Below are 19,618 nucleotides of genomic sequence, written 5' to 3'. Positions count from 1 at the left end.
ACATCCAAGTATCATCATTTAGTGTCGTTTGCAAATCAGACTGCCAGGCCAAACGTGCTTTAGTGTATGTGTGTTCCCGGTGGGATTGTGATAAGCTATATAAGTGAGAGAGCAGCTTCTGCGGTGACGCCGCCTTTATGATATACGTGAGTTCGCGAACCTCCGGTGGTTCCATCATGTTCCACCCCTCAAAAAGATCTAAAAGAGCATGTCGAACCCTGTAGTACTGGAAACGCGTCAAGAGCGATGGTGCATCAATACCCGCCACCACTTGTTCCCATGTCTTTACCACCCCGTCTTGAAACAAGTCCCCAGCAGTCGCTATTTTGAGTTTCAGCATGCCGGCTATCACACCCTTTTCATGCAGCGGGAGTAACCATCTGGCCCAGTCAATGGGCATGATAGGGGAGTAAAGTAGTGCTCCATTCTGCCCCTGAAGGAGGCTGTGCCACGCATGGTTAGTAGACATCAGCGAGTCCAGGCACCCCGTCCTACGATCAGTCGGTTCAAAAATCGTGTGAGGGAGGGAGAGAGGGCTGGCAAACAGGGTTTCCATCTTAACATGCGGTATGTTTCGGTCCCCATGCACCCATGTATGTAAATGTGCTGCCTGTGCCACTCGATAGTACAGCTCCAAATCCGGAGCACCCAGACCTCCCATTTTGTACGGTAGCGTGAGTAGTGACCACTTTGCTCGAGGTTGACCACCCGCCCACGCAAGCTTTGTCATCAGCTGCTGCAGTCTCTGGAAAAATACTTTGGGGAGCACCATAGGGATAGTCATAAACAAGAACAAAAATCTGGGAAGTACCACCATTTTCAATATAGCAATGCGCCCCAGTAGAGAGAGCGGTAGTCTGCACCAGGCAGTCACATCATCCTCCAGCTTGCTATAAGCGGTTCCGTAGTTTGCACTGAATATGGTCTCTGGGTCCGTATGCAGGCGAACCCCCAGATATCTAATAGGTTCAGTGGTCCAAGTGAGTGGGTACTCCATGTCAGTTGGCCGTGTGACAGGGGTCAAGGGAAATGCAAGTGACTTTGACCAATTGACTCGAAGTCCGACAGCGTGCCAAATCTGACCACCTTTCTTAAAACCGAAGACAGGTTGTTGTTCGGGTCACGGACGTATAGTAAGGTATCGTCAGCGTACATTGACACCACTATCTTGTAGCTCGGAAAGCACACGCCTTCGTTGCCATGGTATTCCCTCAGTGCGCAAGCCAAAGGCTCTGCCAGCAGTACATAGAGGAGGGGCGAGAGAGGGCACCCTTGCCTAGTTCCTCTGGTGATGTGGAATGAATCCGTCACCAGGTCATTGATTCTGATTCGCGCCCGTGGTCTACTGTATAGAGCCCCTATCATCTGCAGAAAGGGCTGACCTAGTCCCATGCATTGCAAAACCATTCTCATAAACGCCCATTCAACCGAGTCAAAGGCCTTTTCCATATCCAGGAAAACTGCGAGTGACTCTCTATCCTGCCGCACATGTTGCATCGCGCCTAATACAGTGCGAATGTTATACGTTAAGTTCCTGCTTGGAATGAAGCCAGCCTGCTCTGGGGCAATCAGTCTGGGTGCCAGGAGCGCCAGCCTAGTGGCCAAAACCTTGGCGAACAACTTAGCATCCACATTCAACAAAGACAGTGGTCTATATGAGCTACATTCCTCCCTGGGCTTACCCGGCTTGGGGACAGTGACTATGAGTGCCTTCCTCATCGATTCCAGCATGGAACCCTCAACACATATATCATCGAAAAGAGTGGACAAGTGTGGAATCAGCTGACCTTTAAAGGTCTTGTAGAAGCCTGCCGTGAGTCCGTCCACGCCGCGGGCGCTTCCGGATTTCATGCTAGACAGAGCGTCAGTTATTTCATCTTTTTCTATTGGGAGCATGAGGAATTCCCTGTGAGCGTTAGTTAGCACGGGATGTCAATATGGCTCAGGTAGTCCTCAATGTCTCCCTCAATATCCACCCCTCTAGTCGTGTACAGGTTTTCATAGTAACTTTTAAAAGCAGCAGCTATGTGAACGGGGTCAGTTAGTGTTTCCCCATTGCTTGATGTTAACTCCATTATCTGCTGAAGTTTCCTCCCTCCCCCTATGATCCTGGCTAACAGCGAGCTAGGTCTGTCACGCTCACCATATACTCTAGCCGTAGCATACTTTCCCATATGTTTTACTTCTCTGTCTGCTTCTTCATGGAACTCCGTTAGTAGCGTTTTGATTTCCTCGCCCACCTCACTATCAGCGCACTCTCTTTGCCGCCTCTCCATAGCCTCTAGTTGTTTCTCAATCTCAGCTAAACGCGCTCGGATGGCCTTCAGGACGCCCAAGTGTTTGGACATCGCCACTCCCCGGATGTATACATTGAAGGTCTCCCATACAGTTTGAAAACTCTCCACCGATCCAATGTTAGTTTAAAAAAATGTATCAATTGCTTCCGCTATTTCCCCCCTGAACACCGGATCCAGTAAAGAGTATGGCGGAAACCGCCAAGTGAATGGCGGAATAGATTGGCCCTTGGTTACCAGCTCCAGGAGTACCGGCGAGTGGTCTGAGAGCGTCCTAGGGAGTACACTGCATTTGTCTATCACGCCTAATTTGGAGTCAGGAACGAGCCAATAGTCTATCCTAGTATGTATGTCATGATATGCAGAGTAGTGGGTGTAGCCTCCCTGTAACGGATTGCGGGATCGCCAGGCTTCCTCCAGGCCCAGGCACGTCATAGCATCTTGCAGTTCCACTGCCGCAGCCGCAAGCTTGCGATGTGGGCCTGCTGATCTATCTAGGGCCGGGTCAAGAGTGAGATTCATGTCCCACCCCCACCAAAGGTCTTTAGGGTCGTAGCTTCGAAGTTTGTTCACCAGCGCCTTATAAAAGTCGGGGGGAGTCGAAGTTGGGGCCGTATGTGTTAACAATTACTGAGGACATACCTAGGCCAGTACATCTAGAGATTACATATCTGCCCTCCGGGTCAGTTTCCAGTGTGTGTTGTGTTATTTTTGACTTTGGGTTAACCCAGGTCATGACCCCCCTGGCGTGTGTTGTGAAACCCGCCAATGCAGCGTTTCCCTCCAAACCTCGGCATTTTAGCATCGCGCTGTTGTTCGGTCGGTGTGTCTCCTGAATCAAAGCTAGATCTACATGATGTTGCTGCAGGTAGCTAAGCACTTTACGCATCTTCCTGTGGTCATTTAAGCCTCGCACATTCCACGTGAGCGCTCCTATTGCAATAGGACGCGCATTCCCTGTGTAGTTAGTCATGGCCCTGACTTAGTGTGAATCGGGTACGCTGTTATGGAGTGCGGTATCTGGGCAAGCAGTGTAGTATTCTCGCTGTGACCGTGTATCGTGGTCCGGTGAGGTGTGTCTAAGTCTGGTGTCAAGGAACTCAGAGTGTCTGCACAAGAACAATAACATTTCCCCATCCGCAAAAACCTTCCCTCCCCCACCCACAGCAGACCAGCCCCAATTCGGCCTAGCATGATGAAACTCCCCCCAAGTAACAATACAAAAAACTCCCAATTGGCCCCTTTCGAGACCATCAGTGCTTAAAGCGCTAGGGCAGAGGTCGCCAGGAAAGCAAATAACAGCTCTGTAGTAATGCGCACCCCTAAGCTGCCTCAGCGCCGTCACCCAAGTATCGTGTGTCAACGCGATCTTACAGTATGCCTCAGTGAGCCCTACAGAGACAACCCTTTCTAGTGTTTCACATCTCCCAGTCTCATCAAGGTTAAACAACCATGTGCATTGTAGTTTATGTGGGAGCTGGTTCAAATAAAGACGGTAGGGCATCACCAAACTGTTACCCAGCGCATACATAATGAAAAGATCTCACCCAGCTTCGAGTCTGCGGTCCACCCACGAGTCCCCTTGAGTCTCGTGTTTTGATGCTGAGCGTCGGGCAAAGCCCGAGGCAGTAGTGGCTCCAGTGCTCGCAACGTTGCTCAGCCTCTCAATGGCCCTGCATTCGCAATGTGCGTCAGTGGAGCCGCTGTCTTATTCCTGGTCATCCAGATGGCTGCTATTATCTTGCTCGCCAGCTTGGCTTCTAGGGCTGCTCCTCTGTTCCTTGGTCCACACCTTCAGAGACTTTTGGAGTTCTTTAGGGTCCGTGAAGATGTGCGAATGCCCCTGTCTGTTGATCCGCAGTTTGGCCGGATACAGCATGGCGTAGTCCAGCCCAAGGGCACGCAGCTGTTGCTTGTATGGAGCAAAGCGTCGTCATTCCTCTTGCACTTTCGCAGTGAAGTCAGGGTACAGGGAGACTTCCATACCTTCAAACTGCAGCGTCCCTTTTTCTCTTGCAATCCGCAGCGCAGTATCCCTGTCCCTGTAATTCAGTAGTTTGGCGATTATTGGTCTCGGGGGAGCTCCCGGTCGCGGGCACGGACCCAAAGTACGATGCGCCCTCTCCACGATGAACATTGGTGAGAAGACGTCGTCTCCGAGTAGGGTAACCAGGAGTTTCTCCACAAAGAGTTCCATTTTCCCGGTTTGAGTCGTCTCCGCAACACCAGTGACGCGAATGTTCGAGCGCCGCGAGCGAGCTTCCAAGTCTTCCGACTTATCTTGTATAAGCTGAAGTAGCCTATTGAGCTGCTTGCGATCATCGTCCAGTACAGTCTGCGCTTCTTCGACTTCAGTTATCCGCCATTCCGACATGTCAAGACGCTTCGCATGCTTGTCCACCCTTTCTGACATGCGGTCCATGCGATACGTGAGGGCATCGATCTTAGACCCTATTGACGCCATGCTGTCCTGTAATCCCTTCTCCATCGTAACCAGAAGGTCTTTAATGTCAGAATACATTGAGCTCTCCGGCCCCCTGGTCTGCTGCGTTGGCTGAGGCACCTGAGACTCCGGCACTCTAGATCGTCGTTGTTCGAACGCCAGCTTAGATTGAGTCTTGTCGCCCTTGCCCATGGTAGCACGTCCGGTCGTTGTGACTTCAGGCCTCTCAGCAGGCTTGCAGCAGAGAACTTCGGTGTAGCGTTCAATCCAGTGTTCCGGTGTCAGCCTGCTCTGGAGAGTTTGGCGGGGTCGCCGCTTCACCACCCCCTGCGAGTATGATGCCCGATCAGTATGGCGCTATTCAGTGTGGCGCCCAAAGTGACTGAGTGTATTGCCAGGACCGGAGTGCCTCTCCTCCAGTATGCGGGGCTTTACTGCCTCCCGCAGCCCCTGTTACGTGCACCGGTGTGCGTCCTGAGTACGTTGGCAGAGATTCGCGGCGCGGGTCAGCAGAGCATGTTGCATGTGACTCCCTCACCCTCGTGTCTCTGGACAGCTGCGATCCTATGGCCACGTTCTATGCATCGCAAGCAGTGTGACTCAATCCGGAGTATTCGTCTCCAATGTATCGCCAATACACTCTAGCTAGGTCTGCAAGCCTCCTCCTTGTCACACCGCGGGGACTCACAGTCCCTTTAAGGTCACAATGAGGTCGGTAGGGGTCCGTTATGCGATTCTCCACCACCACCGTAGCGTAGACTCAGTCCAGCCAGAGCGGAGCAAAGGTGCAGATGATGCCCACAGCGCACGGGGGGACCCAAGATGCCCGCGCAGCAATCAGGAGAGGTCACCGCCGCAGTCCGGATGCCCCAGGCTCACTCTAAGATCTCGTGGTCCCGCAACGTCTGCCCTCGTGCCCCCAGGTCGCTTGGTGTCCTGGTGTTCACACGATCTCCAATCGATGTTTGCTTTGAGGTGGGGGGCAAGTCTGGCGCCTCAATGTGGTCGTTCAGGGCGGGGGGGGGCTGGGGTTTGGGTCGTGCCTCGACTCCGCTTGCCGGCCTGTAACTGTCGTGGCTCTCATGCACCAGGCAGCACCTAGTCGTGAACCATCTGCCCTGCTGAGCCGGTATGCATACAGTCCGGCACTGTGCGTGTTGCAGGGTATCAGCAGCAGGCCTAGCATCCAATTCAAGGTCCAGAGCCCCGCGTACTCGGTATGTCGCTGGCTTCCGGCAGCAGAACCGGAAAGGCCCCGAGGTCCCGCGTCGCAGCGTTCAGCCAGTCCTAGGCCTATGCCCCCTCTCCACTGGTTGTCGGAGCTCCAAAGGTTCCTCTCCGCTCCTGCACACCACCGCGACCCGTCTCACCCCTCAGGTCTTCAGTGTCCGGCCGATTTCTGGAGGAGTCACTCGCTCCGTCAGGGCTCCGACAGGCCCGGGTTCGTCCTCTCCGCTCAGGCCGCACGCACTGTGACGCACGCCGGGCAGTTCCCCAGGCGAGTCCGGGGACTATGGCCTAGTCCGCCAGAGAGCCGTTCCGCAACGCAACTTCTTCAACGGGCGCCAGTTTCGCACCGCTCGCGCTTCGGAGGTTACCAGCTGGCCCCTGAGGGTTAACACTCCACTCGGGAGTTATCTGGGTTCGTCGACACAGGATTTTAAACAGGATATCGTGGGTAACGGCACCGAGCTCAGCAACTAAGCGTCCTCCATCAACGCTGGCAAGCTCCGCCCCGATTGATCCTATAACCTGATGCATGAAAAGCATTTACTACTTTAATGCACCAGCGACCTTATAATCTTTGATAAAAAAAAAATCGCTGAACATGTTGATGAATATGAGCAGCGCCAGAGTCAGTGGAAGCAGGGTCACAGGTGAATACTTTGTTGACCACTGTGTAATTTTCTACCGGAAACCTTAGTGTAGAAATTAGCTGCCACTGATGCCAATGCTGAGATGTGATACCAGAAGGGGTCAATAAGCACTTCAGATTATTATAGCAGCCTTCTACGTAAGAATATATGTGACCCTCTAGAGGTTGTGGAATAAGGGCGTGGGAACTATTTCAAGTAATTCCATGGTGTTCATCAGTCTGTAAAATGCGACTTTGTAGGTACAGGATCTCCAGTGATGTGCTGCTCTAGCTGGCACCATGCACAGTGCTAATATTTCAACTACCTGAAATGTGGTATTTAAGGACTATTTGGAAAGGACATCAATCAGATGCCAGAAAAGCCATTGCTGAGAGGCCAACTTCTTCCACCGCAAGATCGCAGACATCCGCGAGAGCTTCAACACTGACAACAGACGCCGACACCCCCGACTCAAAGCCCACCAAACACACCGACCTCCTGCTCTCCTGGAACAACGTCAACGATGAAGACGCCAACAAAATCATGAACACCATCCACTCCGGCTCACCTTCCGACCCGTGCCCCCACCACATCTTCAACAAAGCAAGCTCCATCATTGCACCCCAACTCCGGAAGATCATCAACAGCTCCTTCGAGACCGCTACCTTCCTGGAGAGCTGGAAACACGCCAACTCAAAAAAAAGGCAAGGCAGACCCTAAGGACCTCAAGAACTTTCAACCCATCTCCCTGCTCCCATTCCCAGCGAAAGTCATTGAGAAGACCGTCAACAGACAACTGACCCACTTCCTTGAGGAGAACATCATAGTGGACTCCTCCCAATCCGGCTTCCATAGCAATCACAGCACCGAAACCGCCCTCATTGACGACACCGACGACATAAGGGCCCTGCTGGACAACGGGAAAACCGCGGCCCTCATCCTCCTGTACCTCTCGGCCACTTTCAACACCATCTGCCACCACACCCTGCGCACAGGCCTCGATGATACAAGGATCCGTGACAAAACCCTGAACTGGATCACCTCCTTCCTCACTGGCAGAACCCAGAGAATCCACCTCCCCCTTTCCGATCCGAAACCACAACGATCACCTGCGGCGTACCCCAAGGATCATCCCTCAGCCCGACCCTTTTCAACATCTACATGGCACCTTTCGCCAACATCATCCGAGCGCACCACCTCAACATCATCTCGTACACTGATGACACCCAGATGATCCTCTCCCTCACCAAGGACCCTGCCACCGCCAAATCCAACCTCCACGAAGGAATGAAGGCCGTCGCAGAGTGGATGAAGACCAGCCGCCTGAAACTGAACTCTGACAAGACAGAGGTCCGCATCCTCGGCTCCAACCCCTCCACGTGGGACGACTCCTGGTGGCCGGCCACGCTGGGAACTTCCCCCGACACCCACCAACCACGACCGCAACCTGGGCGTCATTCTGAACTCTACGCTCTCTATGACCAAGCAAGTCGATGCGGTCTCCTCTTACTGTTTCAACACCTTCTGCATGCTCCTCAAAATCTACAGATGGATTCCCACTGAAACTAGAAGGACAGTCACCCAAGCCCTCGTCAGTAGCAGGCTGGACTAAGGCAAGCCCCTCTACGCAGGAATCACGACCAAAGTCCAGAAAAGACTTCAACGCATACAAAACTCCTCCGCTCGCCTCATCCTCGGAATCCCTCGCCACATGACCACACACCTGAGAGCCCTGTACTGGCTCCCAATCAACAAGAGGATCACCTTCAAGCTCCTCACCCACACTCACAAAGCACTCCACAAGGCTTGACCAGCATACTTCAACGTACGACTCACCTTCTACACCCCGAACCGCCAACTTCGCTCCGCTGACCTCGCCCTCACCACTGACCCAAGCATCCGCCGAACGACCACCGGCAGCTGATCATTCTCCCACCTCGTCGCCAAAACATGGACCACCCTCCCAACCCACCTGCGACAAACCCAGGACCTGCTGACCTTCAGGAGACTTCTCAAGACCTGACTGTTCGATCAGTAGCTGCTGCCCCCCCAACGTCTAGCCTTGTGACCCTCACGGGTGAGTAGCGCGCTTTACAAATACTTGATTGATAGATTGATAATATGACCAGGTGCAAGCCACAGTGTTAGGCACAATCTGCTCCTTGGTCTCAATAGTACAATCTGTCCGTCAGGCCTTTCATTCCCAGAGTCGGACTGTCTAGAAAAGGATAAGGGAACTAGGGAGTAGGGTGATCTCCTTACCTTTTTATTTCATTTGCTAATACCCTTAAATGCAAGAACTACAAAGATGTATGGCAACAAATCAATTGATTTTTAAGGTGAGGGGTAGCCACTGGCAATTGCTAAGAATAGGACAATCATTATTTAAATCTGGTGATCTGTGGCATGAAATGGAGCTCATGAAAAACATGTAAGGAAAGTACTACACAAAAGAAACTCAGGAGTAAGGAATGTGCCCTGCCCTTGTGTCATGCACATACATCCACTACCCAATCAGTGGTGTATGCAGAAGATGCCACATTAATTTACAGATCATGGCAGGGGCTTGCACGGTACCACACATTTATGCCTGAGCAGGAGGAAAGCCAAACATCTTTATGCTGTGCAAGAATTCTTTAATACTCCCACGAGAAAATAGGACATTTTATTAGTCTAGAAGATGCATTTGTATGTAGAACTAGAATATTATTAAGTCAGTAACACAAACAACAAAAAGAATGCCAACATTAACAATAGAGGAACACTGCTTTCCTGACCTATTTTAAAGTTGGAGAAATATTTTAAGAAGTGTTCAACATGGAGTATTGTACTTACTGTGCACTAAACTATTAATTGGTGCCACCAGGGTATCCCATAAACAGATGTTCCTATGGGGAAAATATCATAATAGATTATTGACAAACTTTATGTGACTAGTCTGATTGCACTTACATTACATTATTTCTACGTGATTAAGTAAAGTAGCTATAAGTATTATACATACATTAAAACAAATCGAGCACATCTAGGTAATTTCTTTTCCAGAGTGTTTCTATAGTCTGCACAGCTGCCTAATGATGTTGCATTATCATGGACTGCTCTTGAATTTACAACTTGCCATTCATCTTACTAGATCCAATAAGAAAACTGACCATTTAAGTGACTGAAATCGCTTCATATGCTTTCACATGTGTGTAGCTAAAAGCCAATAACATTTTTAAAACGTAAGATCACATTTTACTATTTCTTTGTCATTAGATAGGGACAGGAATAGTATCAAATATACGTGCCTTACATTTCAAAAGGCAGTATCAACCAAGCTTTTTATAATTTATTAAAAGCAGTAATTTTTCTGAAGGGTTGTCATGTTAGAATGTTTTGTGTTTTTGTACATACTTTAAAAATGATGGTACAACTTGAAGAAGAAAATTGCAATATTCAAAGTTGTAAGAAGCTTTAGGAATTTAAGACAACAATATGACTTAGAAAAACGACTTCAAATGCACTTTCCTATGACTCATCGAATATCAAAGTAATATTAGTTACTCTATAGTTTGCGCCAGCAACTGTATCCATGAATATGCTTCAATAAAAGCAGAATTCCTGTATATTTGAAAGTTGCTTCCATTTGTAAAGAAATCGGATTATAGGTTTGTTTAGGAAAGGTGCTACCCAAATAAACTAGATTATTTCCACCCACGGGGAATCAAGAATTTGGTGACTTACATTGGCTTCTCAAATTTTCGCTACCCACCTCTTTTTAGGCACCTCAATGTGATAAGTAAAGATGTTGACATGTTTCTTACTGAAAAAAGCATAACTGCAACTCAAAGTCACTTCAACAAATGTCATATTGGTGCTGATACACGAATACCCATCCTCAATGCCTTCATCAAATCAGCCACATTCCTAACACCTGAAAACATGCCACGATTATGACCCTGCTCAAGAAAGCACCCACTCACCCAGCCACGTTTTCAAACTACAGATTCATTTCCCTCCTTCCATACCCGGCAAAGGTCCAAGAGAAGCTGATCAATCGACGTCTCACTGACCATCTCAGCAACCACCAGCTCCTCAATGTCATGCAATCTGGATCCAAGCCCACTCACAATACAGAAACAGCACTTATTGCCGCCACAGATGACATCTGCATGATGTTTGACAGATAAGACACAGCAGCTCTCATTCTCCTGAACTCCTATGCAGCATTTAGCACTGTCTCCCATCCCATCCTTATCAGGCGCCTGCAAAAGAATGGCAAAGGAGCTGCCCTCCGCTGGATCTGCTCCTTCTTAATGGACAGAACACCAGCCGTCAGCCAGGAGTCCTGAAAACCAATCAGTGGAGTGCCTCACGGTTTATCGCTCAACCCGACTCTCTTCAATGCATACATGATCCCTCTGGCCCATGTCATCTGCGCACACATCATCATCCTCCTCCTCTCATACACCAACAACAAGTCATACTCTCCCTCTTGGATAAGACACCCAAAACATGAAACGAGTTCACTGCCAGCATGACCAAAGTTGCTTACTGGATGAATGTCAACTGTCTTAAGCTCAACACCAACAAGATGGAAGTAGTGATTTTCAGCAAGAACATCTCACCATGGGTGTTAGATTTGGGGGTCTCTAGTTGGCAGAGGTAGGTACCTTTGACCAAATAGGGACCCTTGCGTCCAGTCAGGGTAAGGGGGTACACTCCTAAAATAACCCCTGCTCAACCCCTTGGTAGCTTGGAAGGAGCAGACAGGCTTATCTCAGAGGCAGTATCTCAGTGGCAGTGTGTAAAGCATTTGTGAAAACATACAGTAACCCAGTAACAACACTACTGATGGACATCACACAAGTTGTATATTAAAAATAAGTATTTTTTATATAGACAAGACCACAAATGACAAAAATCCACAATATTGTACTTAAAAATGGTAGAATTAGCTTAGTTCTCTTTTGGATGTAAAATTCGACACTGTGAGTCAATGTACCTCAAGATACGTAACGCTATACAACGAAAGTGTTGCAGGGAAGGTGATGCGTCTGTTCCTTACAAGCAAGAATGGTGATGCCTCGGTTTCTTACTAAGCTTCCGTGGTGATGCGGCCCGCAACGCCGTGATGCGATGAAAATCCGGTGCGATGAAAACAAAGATGGCGTCTTCTCCTTGATGTGACACGATGCGTGCACGGCCGATGGCTGTGCGGCGACTCAACGGTACTTGTGAGCCCCGACAGGCCCTGCAACACGCTTTTCCGGTGATGCGAGGCGCCTCGGCGATTCGTGGCGACAGCTGCAGCTTCTACACCTTTCGTCAGTGCTGCACGACAGTGGCTGCGACGACGACACGCTTCTCCGGTGATGCGAGACGCTTCTGCGATGCGACAGCTGCAACGGGACACCCTTCTTCAGTGATGCGACGACTGCGGCTGTGACACCCTTCTTCAGTGATGCAACGACAGCGGTTGCGGCGGCGACACGCGTCTCTGGCGATGCGAAACGCTTCTTCTTCGTGAGTTGCGCCTCCAGCTCCTTGCGACACGCAGTCCCTCAGAAAGCCCAACACAACTGCAGGCACTTCCAAAGAACTCTTGGGGAGCTGGTGGTTGAAGTCTATTGTCCCTGAGACTACAGCAGGAGGCAGGCTCTTTCTCAAGCCCTTGGAGATCCTTCACATGTTGATGAAAGTACACACAAAGTTCATCTCTCCTCTCTTTGGCAGTCAGGCAACCACTGCAGGCCAATCCCCCAAGCAGCACTTCAGCTTAGGGATAGTCTCTCCTCAGTCTCCCTGGTTCCTCTCCTCAGCAAAGGTTTCTTGTTTCCCAAAAGTGATCTAAAGTTCTGGGGTCTGGGTCCCCTCTTTTATACACAGTTTCTCTTTGTTCTCTGGCAGAGAGGCCTTTGCCTAGTCCAAACCAGTTCTGGTCAGTCCTGGAGCACTCTGTTTACATGACTCCTCCTTTCCTTTCACAGTGCAGGACAGGGACATCAGACTCACCACAGGAGGTGGAGCCTGCATTGTGGAGGGAAGGCACAGCCCTATTCAGGTCCCAGGTGCAACTCCTCCCACCCATCTACATGCAGATCTCTCTATTCAGCCCTATGCTGACTCACCTCGTCTCCTGGAATCCCCCAGCCAGTCACTCAAACTCCAGACAAGGAATACACAACCTAGCAAGGCAGGCTTGGAGGGTTAAGCAAGAAAGTACCTACTTTCTAAAAGTGGTATTTTCAAACACAGAATGTTAAAACCAACTTCCCTAAAAGATTTATTTTATCATTTTAAGTTCAGGCATGCTAAACTCGAATTTCTACCTAGTTCCCTGAGTCAGTTAGGATTATAAAATGTTATAATCAACCTGTCCATTCTGGCCTATGGGGAATAGGTAGGCTTGCAATAGTGAAAAATGAAAATGGCTGTAATTCACTATTAGGACATGCCACAAACATCAGGGCTTGTCCTATCTTTTACCTACAATGCACCCTGCCCTTGGGTCTTCCATAGGGGTGACTAATATGCAGAAAAGGGAAGGTTTAGGACTGGCAATTGGGTGCACTTGCCCAATTAACATGGCAGTACCAGACGGCACACAGGCTCCGCAATGGCAGACCTGAGAGACATATTACAAGGTTGCTTCTGTGGGTGGCACAACTAGTGCTGCAAGCCCACCAGCATCATTTAGATTTACAAGCCCTGGCCACACTCAGTGCACTGTACTAGGGTCTGACAAGTAAACCAAATTAGCCAATCATGGAGTCAATAATCCATACATCAATTTACCCTAGGGAGCACTTGCACTGTGGCACTGGACAGCAGTGGCACAGTGCCCAAAGCATTTAACACCAGCAAAAAAATTAAAGGGAGACCCACACCAAGGTGCCAGGTCTGCCACGTCTCCCCTCCAGTTGAAATGTGGGGAGAACTACCCTACCTCCTGGGAGTTCTCATCACTAAGGTGGAAAAATCAGGACAGACCATCAGCATTGGCGTGCTCTGTGCCAGGGCGGTGTTCCACCGTGAAATCCATCCCCTGTAGGGAAATGGACCACCTCAACAGCTTTGGATTTTCACCCCTCATCTGCATCAACCATCTGAGGGGCCTGTGGTCTGTCTGAACCCGGAAGTGAGTCCCAAACAGGTATGGTCTCAGCTTCTGCAGTGCCCAGACCACATCAAATGCCTCACTCTCAATTGCACTCCAACTCTGTTTCTGTGGAAGTAACCTCCTACTGATGAAGGCTATGGGTTGATCTAGGCCCTCCTCATTCATCTATGACAAAACAGCCCCCACACCATGCTCTGAAGCGTCTGTCTGAAGAATAAGCTCTCTGGAGAAGTTGGGCGCCAGGAGCACAGGCGCCATGCACATGGCAGCTTTCAGGGCCTCAAAAGCTTTCTGACAGGTGTCAGTCCAAATCACTTTCCTGGAAGTCAGCTCTGTCAAGGACGCAACAATGCTGCCATACCCCTTGACAAACCTCCTGTAATGCCCAGTGAGTCTTAAAGTAAGAGTTACTTACCTTTGGTAACGATGTATCTGGTAGAGACGATTCTAGTCGCAGATTCCTTCATGTAGAATTATCCAGGCTTGAGACTGGATCCGGAATTTTTTTGCCCAGCATCCCTGCGCGCCGGGGGGACGGCATCATGCGACTCCGCCCAGGCGTTGTCCGCGTACGTGATAGGTCACATAAGTCCCAACCCGGCACACCTACGTCAGTTTTCTTCGGAGAACTTTTCCGCACCACAACGCGGAGCCATCAGACAAAACTGTGAGAGTATAGGAACAGTGTGTGAAAGAACAGAAAAAGGAATGGTGAGGAACAACACCATAAAGAGCAGTGCCAGGCACTGCAGTACCCAAAGGCAGGGAAGAATAAAGAACAGAGCCAAGCCCTGAGCAGCAACCCTGCCAGTACAGAGACAGCCCCCCCTGGAGACAAAGGACATATGTAAAAACGTCATGATAACATGTGGCAGGACTACAAACCCAACCAAAAACAACGAAGGGGAACCAGTCCGGGACAGACAAGGAACGACAAAACTCCAAGACAGCCCCATCAACAGTTTGACAACCCCCACAAGGAACAAAGGGCAGAGGCACAGCCAAAAGACCCCAACCTAGAGGATAGCAGAGGGCCCAGAACCCTAGTAATAAAAGGGGGGGGAGGGAGGGGAAGGAGGGGCGGGGCGGGCGGAAGGTAAGCCCCAACCTGTAGCAACCAGAGACTAAGGCACAGAAGCACCTACAAACTATCCTCCAATGTGCCAAAAGGGGAGGAAAGGAACAATTAAACAGGACGAACATCCTGTCAGAGAGAGGGAAAGAATGTACTCATAGAAGACACAGCCATCCACAGGGAGGCAAGTGCAAAAGACCAAGTCAAAAGTCCTTGCAGAACAGGGAGGAAGGGCGGGCTGTGTAGGAATCTGTGGCTAGAATCGTCTCTACCAGATACATCGTTACCGAAGGTAAGTAATTCGTACATCTGATAGAGACTACTAGCCGCAGATTCCTTCACGTAGAATAGATACCCTAGCCATACCCAAGGGGAAGGAGGGTCTGCGAGAGGACCCCAGCCACCTGGTCATAAACAGAGGGTCCCACAGGGATCGAGTCCCAAGACAGGACGAGGAGCCTCGTCCCCCCAGGCAAGGGGGACCAACATCAGCAGAACCCCAAAGCGAATGCGGAAAAAAGAAGAGAAGAGGTAGCTGGTCCTCACTCAGCAGAGGAAACAAAGCAAGGCGAAAGGAGGCAAAGCAGCCGACGCCCATACAAGGCAACAAACATACGGCCAAGGCCAGGAAGAGGAGCACCGAAGGAGAAGAGTAACGTAGAGACTCCAAGGAGAAGAGGCAGAGCAAAGGCAAACCCAGACAGAACGGGGCCGCCGCCAGCAATAAACAGGCGGAAGCCAAAAAAGGTAGCTCAAGGTCAAACAGGAAGAACCGTCCAACGGCCCGCAGGGACAGACTGCGCCGGCAAAAATGGACAAGACGTCACGGACCAACTCTTCCCACAGGGAGAAGAGGTAGAACCGGGTGCAAGGCCCACTGGAAGAAGCGGACAAGGCAGAATGACAGTCCCACTAAAGCCCCAAGAAGGCATATCGATGCGGAGAAAACAATAAGTTGGCACGGCAATGTCCACCAGACGCCGAGGACCCCACAGAACGAAGCACCCCAGACTCCACCTGAAGACAGAGAACAGGAAGGCGAAGAAGAGTCCGGACATGCCCTAGGGAGGAGACCGCACACACGGCCCATAAAGAAGTGGGACCAGACAGGACCATGACGCCAGGCCATGGACAGCAGGCGAGACCAGGGGAAACAGGGCAGCGACCACAGAGAAGGGCACCCTGGGGCGGAACTGAAGCTAGTCCAAAGCATCAGCAATAAGATTGCATCTGCAATATACTATAACACCATGGAGAGCAGAAGCCCGAAGGCGACCACAGCTTCCCAGCACATACCAAGGCTATATAACAGCCATAATCACCCCACATAGGGCAGGTCACGCCCCAAAACATGGGAACCTCTTAGGAAAAAAACTTACGCAGCAGAGGACAACAGAAAAGGCCTGCGGCAAAACCCCGCAGAAGGCTTATCAAGAAGCCAGAAAGGAAAAACACAGAAGGTCCAATCTCAGGGCCAGCATGGTGTAGAAAAACCCAAAGCAAAAACAGTCAAGAAGGGCTGGCCAGAAGCCAACAGAACCACATTCCCAACAAGGAGGACTTGAGTGGCCATGAAGCACACAGAACAGACACCAACAGAAGAACACCTCCAAGAAGCAGATCAACTCGCAGGTCACTGAGGAGGAGGAAGCTACGCCAAGAACCTCTGGATGGCCGAGTCCACAGGGGCATGGAACAAAAGAGCACCATCGAAGGGAAGGTCCACCAACCACTCTCGAACGTTCTCCGGGAACACACTGTCCCGAAGCCAGGCATGAAGGACAACCGAAGAAGCCATGGCACGACCCAGCACCTCCGAGATGTCCAAAACGGAGCAAAGAATAAACAATGCCAGCTCCCGGCCATCCAACACATGGTCTCTCAAATCAACACAGACACCCTCCTGTGAAGCAGTAGACATAAGAGACTCCATCGCGTCCCACAAACAAGAAGTGGCCCGAGCCAAAACACACAGCGTGTTAAGGGCCAGCAGAGCCGCACTGGTCGAGGCGAACATATTGCGCCCCCAGGAGTCAAGCCAGCGGGCCTCCAGTGACGGGGAGACAACAGCGGCGGCAGAGAAGGAAAGGTAGTCTGCAAAAGGGGGCCTCTGGTAGAGGGGTAAAGGGAAAGACACACCGGATCACGTGGCGCCGGATGATGGCTGTGCAGAAGGTGTTGGGACACCGGGTCCCCCGTGGTGGGACAGCCCCAAGTCCCCAAGAGAGAAGAATGGAGTGAACCCTCGAAGGGAAGCGACAGCTCCCTGCCACCAGAACCCTGATGGAGAACCTCCAGAAGATGATCCCCGGGGAAGTGGGTAGCTGGGTCACCCATGCGCAAAATTCCCACATCCATGGAAACAGCGCGAGTGAAAGCCGCACCCACCTCCGTAGGGCCCCGCAGAGGGGAAAGCCAATCCTCGTTAGGTGGCAGCTGCAAGCTAAGGCAGCCATTCCCCAAGCCAACCGGAGGAGGGAAGGGCCAAGTCCGGAAAGAAGGAAGAGGGACCGAGGAGTGGGGAACCTGCGGCTCCTCTGGTGAAGACTGTGGCCGCAGAGACGGTGAGGAGCCGCCCTTAAACGATGTCGGTGAAAAAGCCACGACGCGGCGACCCATCTCTGGCGAGGATGATACCAGCAAATGCCGAACCTCTGGAGAAGGAGGCGTCTGAAGACAAGTCAACAACCCGACGTTGGCCTGGCGCCGTAGAGTCCGCAATCTGAGGCAGGACATCTTCGTCGTCTGGCACCGGGGGAGATGCTGGGGCAGCCTCCGACACGGCGCACGGTGCAGGAGACTGGGGCTGAGCTGGAGCCGGGGCGGCGAAGGAGCGGCACCGACCTGACCTCCGATGAGGCAGCTGCCTGCATCGAGGGACAAGAGAGACCCGGAGAGGGACGTGGAGTCTCCCGCCAGCCCCGATCCCTGACGGGGCGGGAGGGGCCCCTCCACCAACCACTGTGGTGCTGCCAGGGCCAGAAGCCTCCTTCGGCAAAGTGGCGTCACCCTCGGCCTCGGACAAGACCGCCGCTTCTCCAAAGGACCGAAGGGGCTCGGGGGTGCATCCCGAGCCCCGGTGACCTCCAGCGACACCACAGGAACTCCTGTGGGAGTTTGCGGTGAAGCAGAGGTGCCGTGGTCCGAAGGAGGGAACCCTGAAGGGCCACACCCCAACGGCACCACATCCTCCGAACCTGGATCCGAGCAAGTCGGTGCCAGAGCCGCCGGCGACGCCATGGAGGGCCCCGCACACAGCAAGGGATCCGCTGACGTCCCAGGAGGGAAAGGAGGAGGGGAGAAGCCAGCGAGGCTTGCAAAGCCGCCGCATATGTCTCCATCTGGGCTCTTGTTGCCCCGCACTGGGAAACGGCAGATAAGGGGATGACACGTGGGGCCGCAACACCCGCGGAGAGCCCACGCCCCAACAGGTCAGAAACCGACCCTCGGGGACGAACTGCGACACTTACCGACAGGCGAGCGACGCTCGCTCTTGCAACCTGGGAGAAGGACGCTGTTGACGAGGCAGGTAGCGGGTTCGAGAACCCTCCACAGGGGCCGGGCAAGATGACGACGCCGACCTGGACATGCGAGCCGAGAGAAGTTCGGCTTCATCTGCTGGCACGCCTCACAATCAGTGGAGTCGGGGTGTCCCCCCAAACCCCACATGCAGATGGGGTGAGGGTCCGTCGCCGACATCAGGCGTCCACAAGACGAGCATGTCTTAAAGCCCGAAGGCATCCGCACACTGTTCCCACACACGCAATAGCGAAAGGGAAAGTCCTAAACAGGCCCAGAGTACGATCAGGATCTGCGCTGCACGCGGAAAAGGAAAAAACTGACGTACGCGCGCCGGGGTGGGACTTATGTGACCTCGCTGACGTCACGTACGCGGACAACGCCTAGGCGGGGTTGTATGTCAGTACAACGCATGCTTTTACCTCGCATGCCATTACAACGTGGGGATTACAACGACTTGCGTTGGGGGGCGCTGGATAGTGGAATAGTTTCATTTTCTATTCCAACTCCAGTCCCCGTGGATAGTAGGGAAGGTGTTAGATAGAAAATTAAACTATTCCCTATCCAACAGCGCCCTCCAGCGAAAGTCGTTGTAACGACTTTCGTTGTAATCCCGCGTTGTAATGGTAGTGCGGGGTAATAGTTGCGTCGTAAAGGATGTTCCACCATGGGCGGAGTCACGTGATGCCATCCCCCTGGCGCGTAGGGATGCTGGGTACATTTTTTTTCCGGATCCAGTTTCACGCCTGAGGAGAATTCTACGTGAAGGAATCTGCAGCTAGTAGTCTCTATCAGATAAGGCTCTCACCTCTGTCTGGGTTTTGGGGGGCTCCCAAGCCGGGATGGTTTCAATCTTGGGCTGTAGGGGCTCCACCTGGCCGCTCCCAATCTGGTGTCCCAAGTACACCACAGAACCCTGCCCGATCTGGCACTTACTCGCCTTGATCGTGAGGCCTGCCCTCCGCAGCGCCATCAACACTTCCTAGAGGTGGCGCAGATGTTCTTCCCAACTGGCACTGAACACTGCAATGTCATCCAGGTAGGCTGCACTGAACTCTTCCAGCCCAGCCAACAACTGCTTGACCAACCTCTGAAAGGTGGCACAGGCATTCTTCCTCCCAAATGGCATAACCCGGAACTGGTAGTGCCCATCTGGTGTGGAAAATGTGCACCTCTCTCTTGCCTCATCAGTTAAGGCGATCTGCCAGTACCCAGACGTTAAGTCAAACATGTCATCAGCTCTGGGCATGGGGTGCGCGTCAGTCCTCATGACTAAATTGAGCCCTCAGTAGTCCACACAGAACCGGAGTTCTGGTGTGGCACCCG

The 19,618-nt window shown here is 51.8% G+C and overlaps 1 protein-coding gene across 4 annotated transcripts in view; it reads right to left on the bottom strand.

The window, feature by feature from the left end:
• Nucleotides 1-19,618, bottom strand: part of DMXL1 (Dmx like 1) — a 2,287,446-nt gene that overhangs the window by 74,722 nt on the left and 2,193,106 nt on the right. For all 4 annotated transcript variants that reach the window (XM_078675553.1, XM_078675555.1, XM_078675552.1 and 1 more), the window contains one exon: nucleotides 9,429-9,481. In XM_078675553.1, the coding sequence (XP_078531679.1) occupies nucleotides 9,429-9,481 (53 nt within the window). The remainder of the gene's footprint in view (nucleotides 1-9,428; nucleotides 9,482-19,618) is intronic.

Source organism: Lissotriton helveticus, chromosome 2_1, assembly GCF_964261635.1.
Source record: "Lissotriton helveticus chromosome 2_1, aLisHel1.1, whole genome shotgun sequence".
Lineage (NCBI taxonomy): Eukaryota > Metazoa > Chordata > Amphibia > Caudata > Salamandridae > Lissotriton > Lissotriton helveticus.
This window is presented reverse-complemented; position numbering and strand designations above follow the sequence as displayed.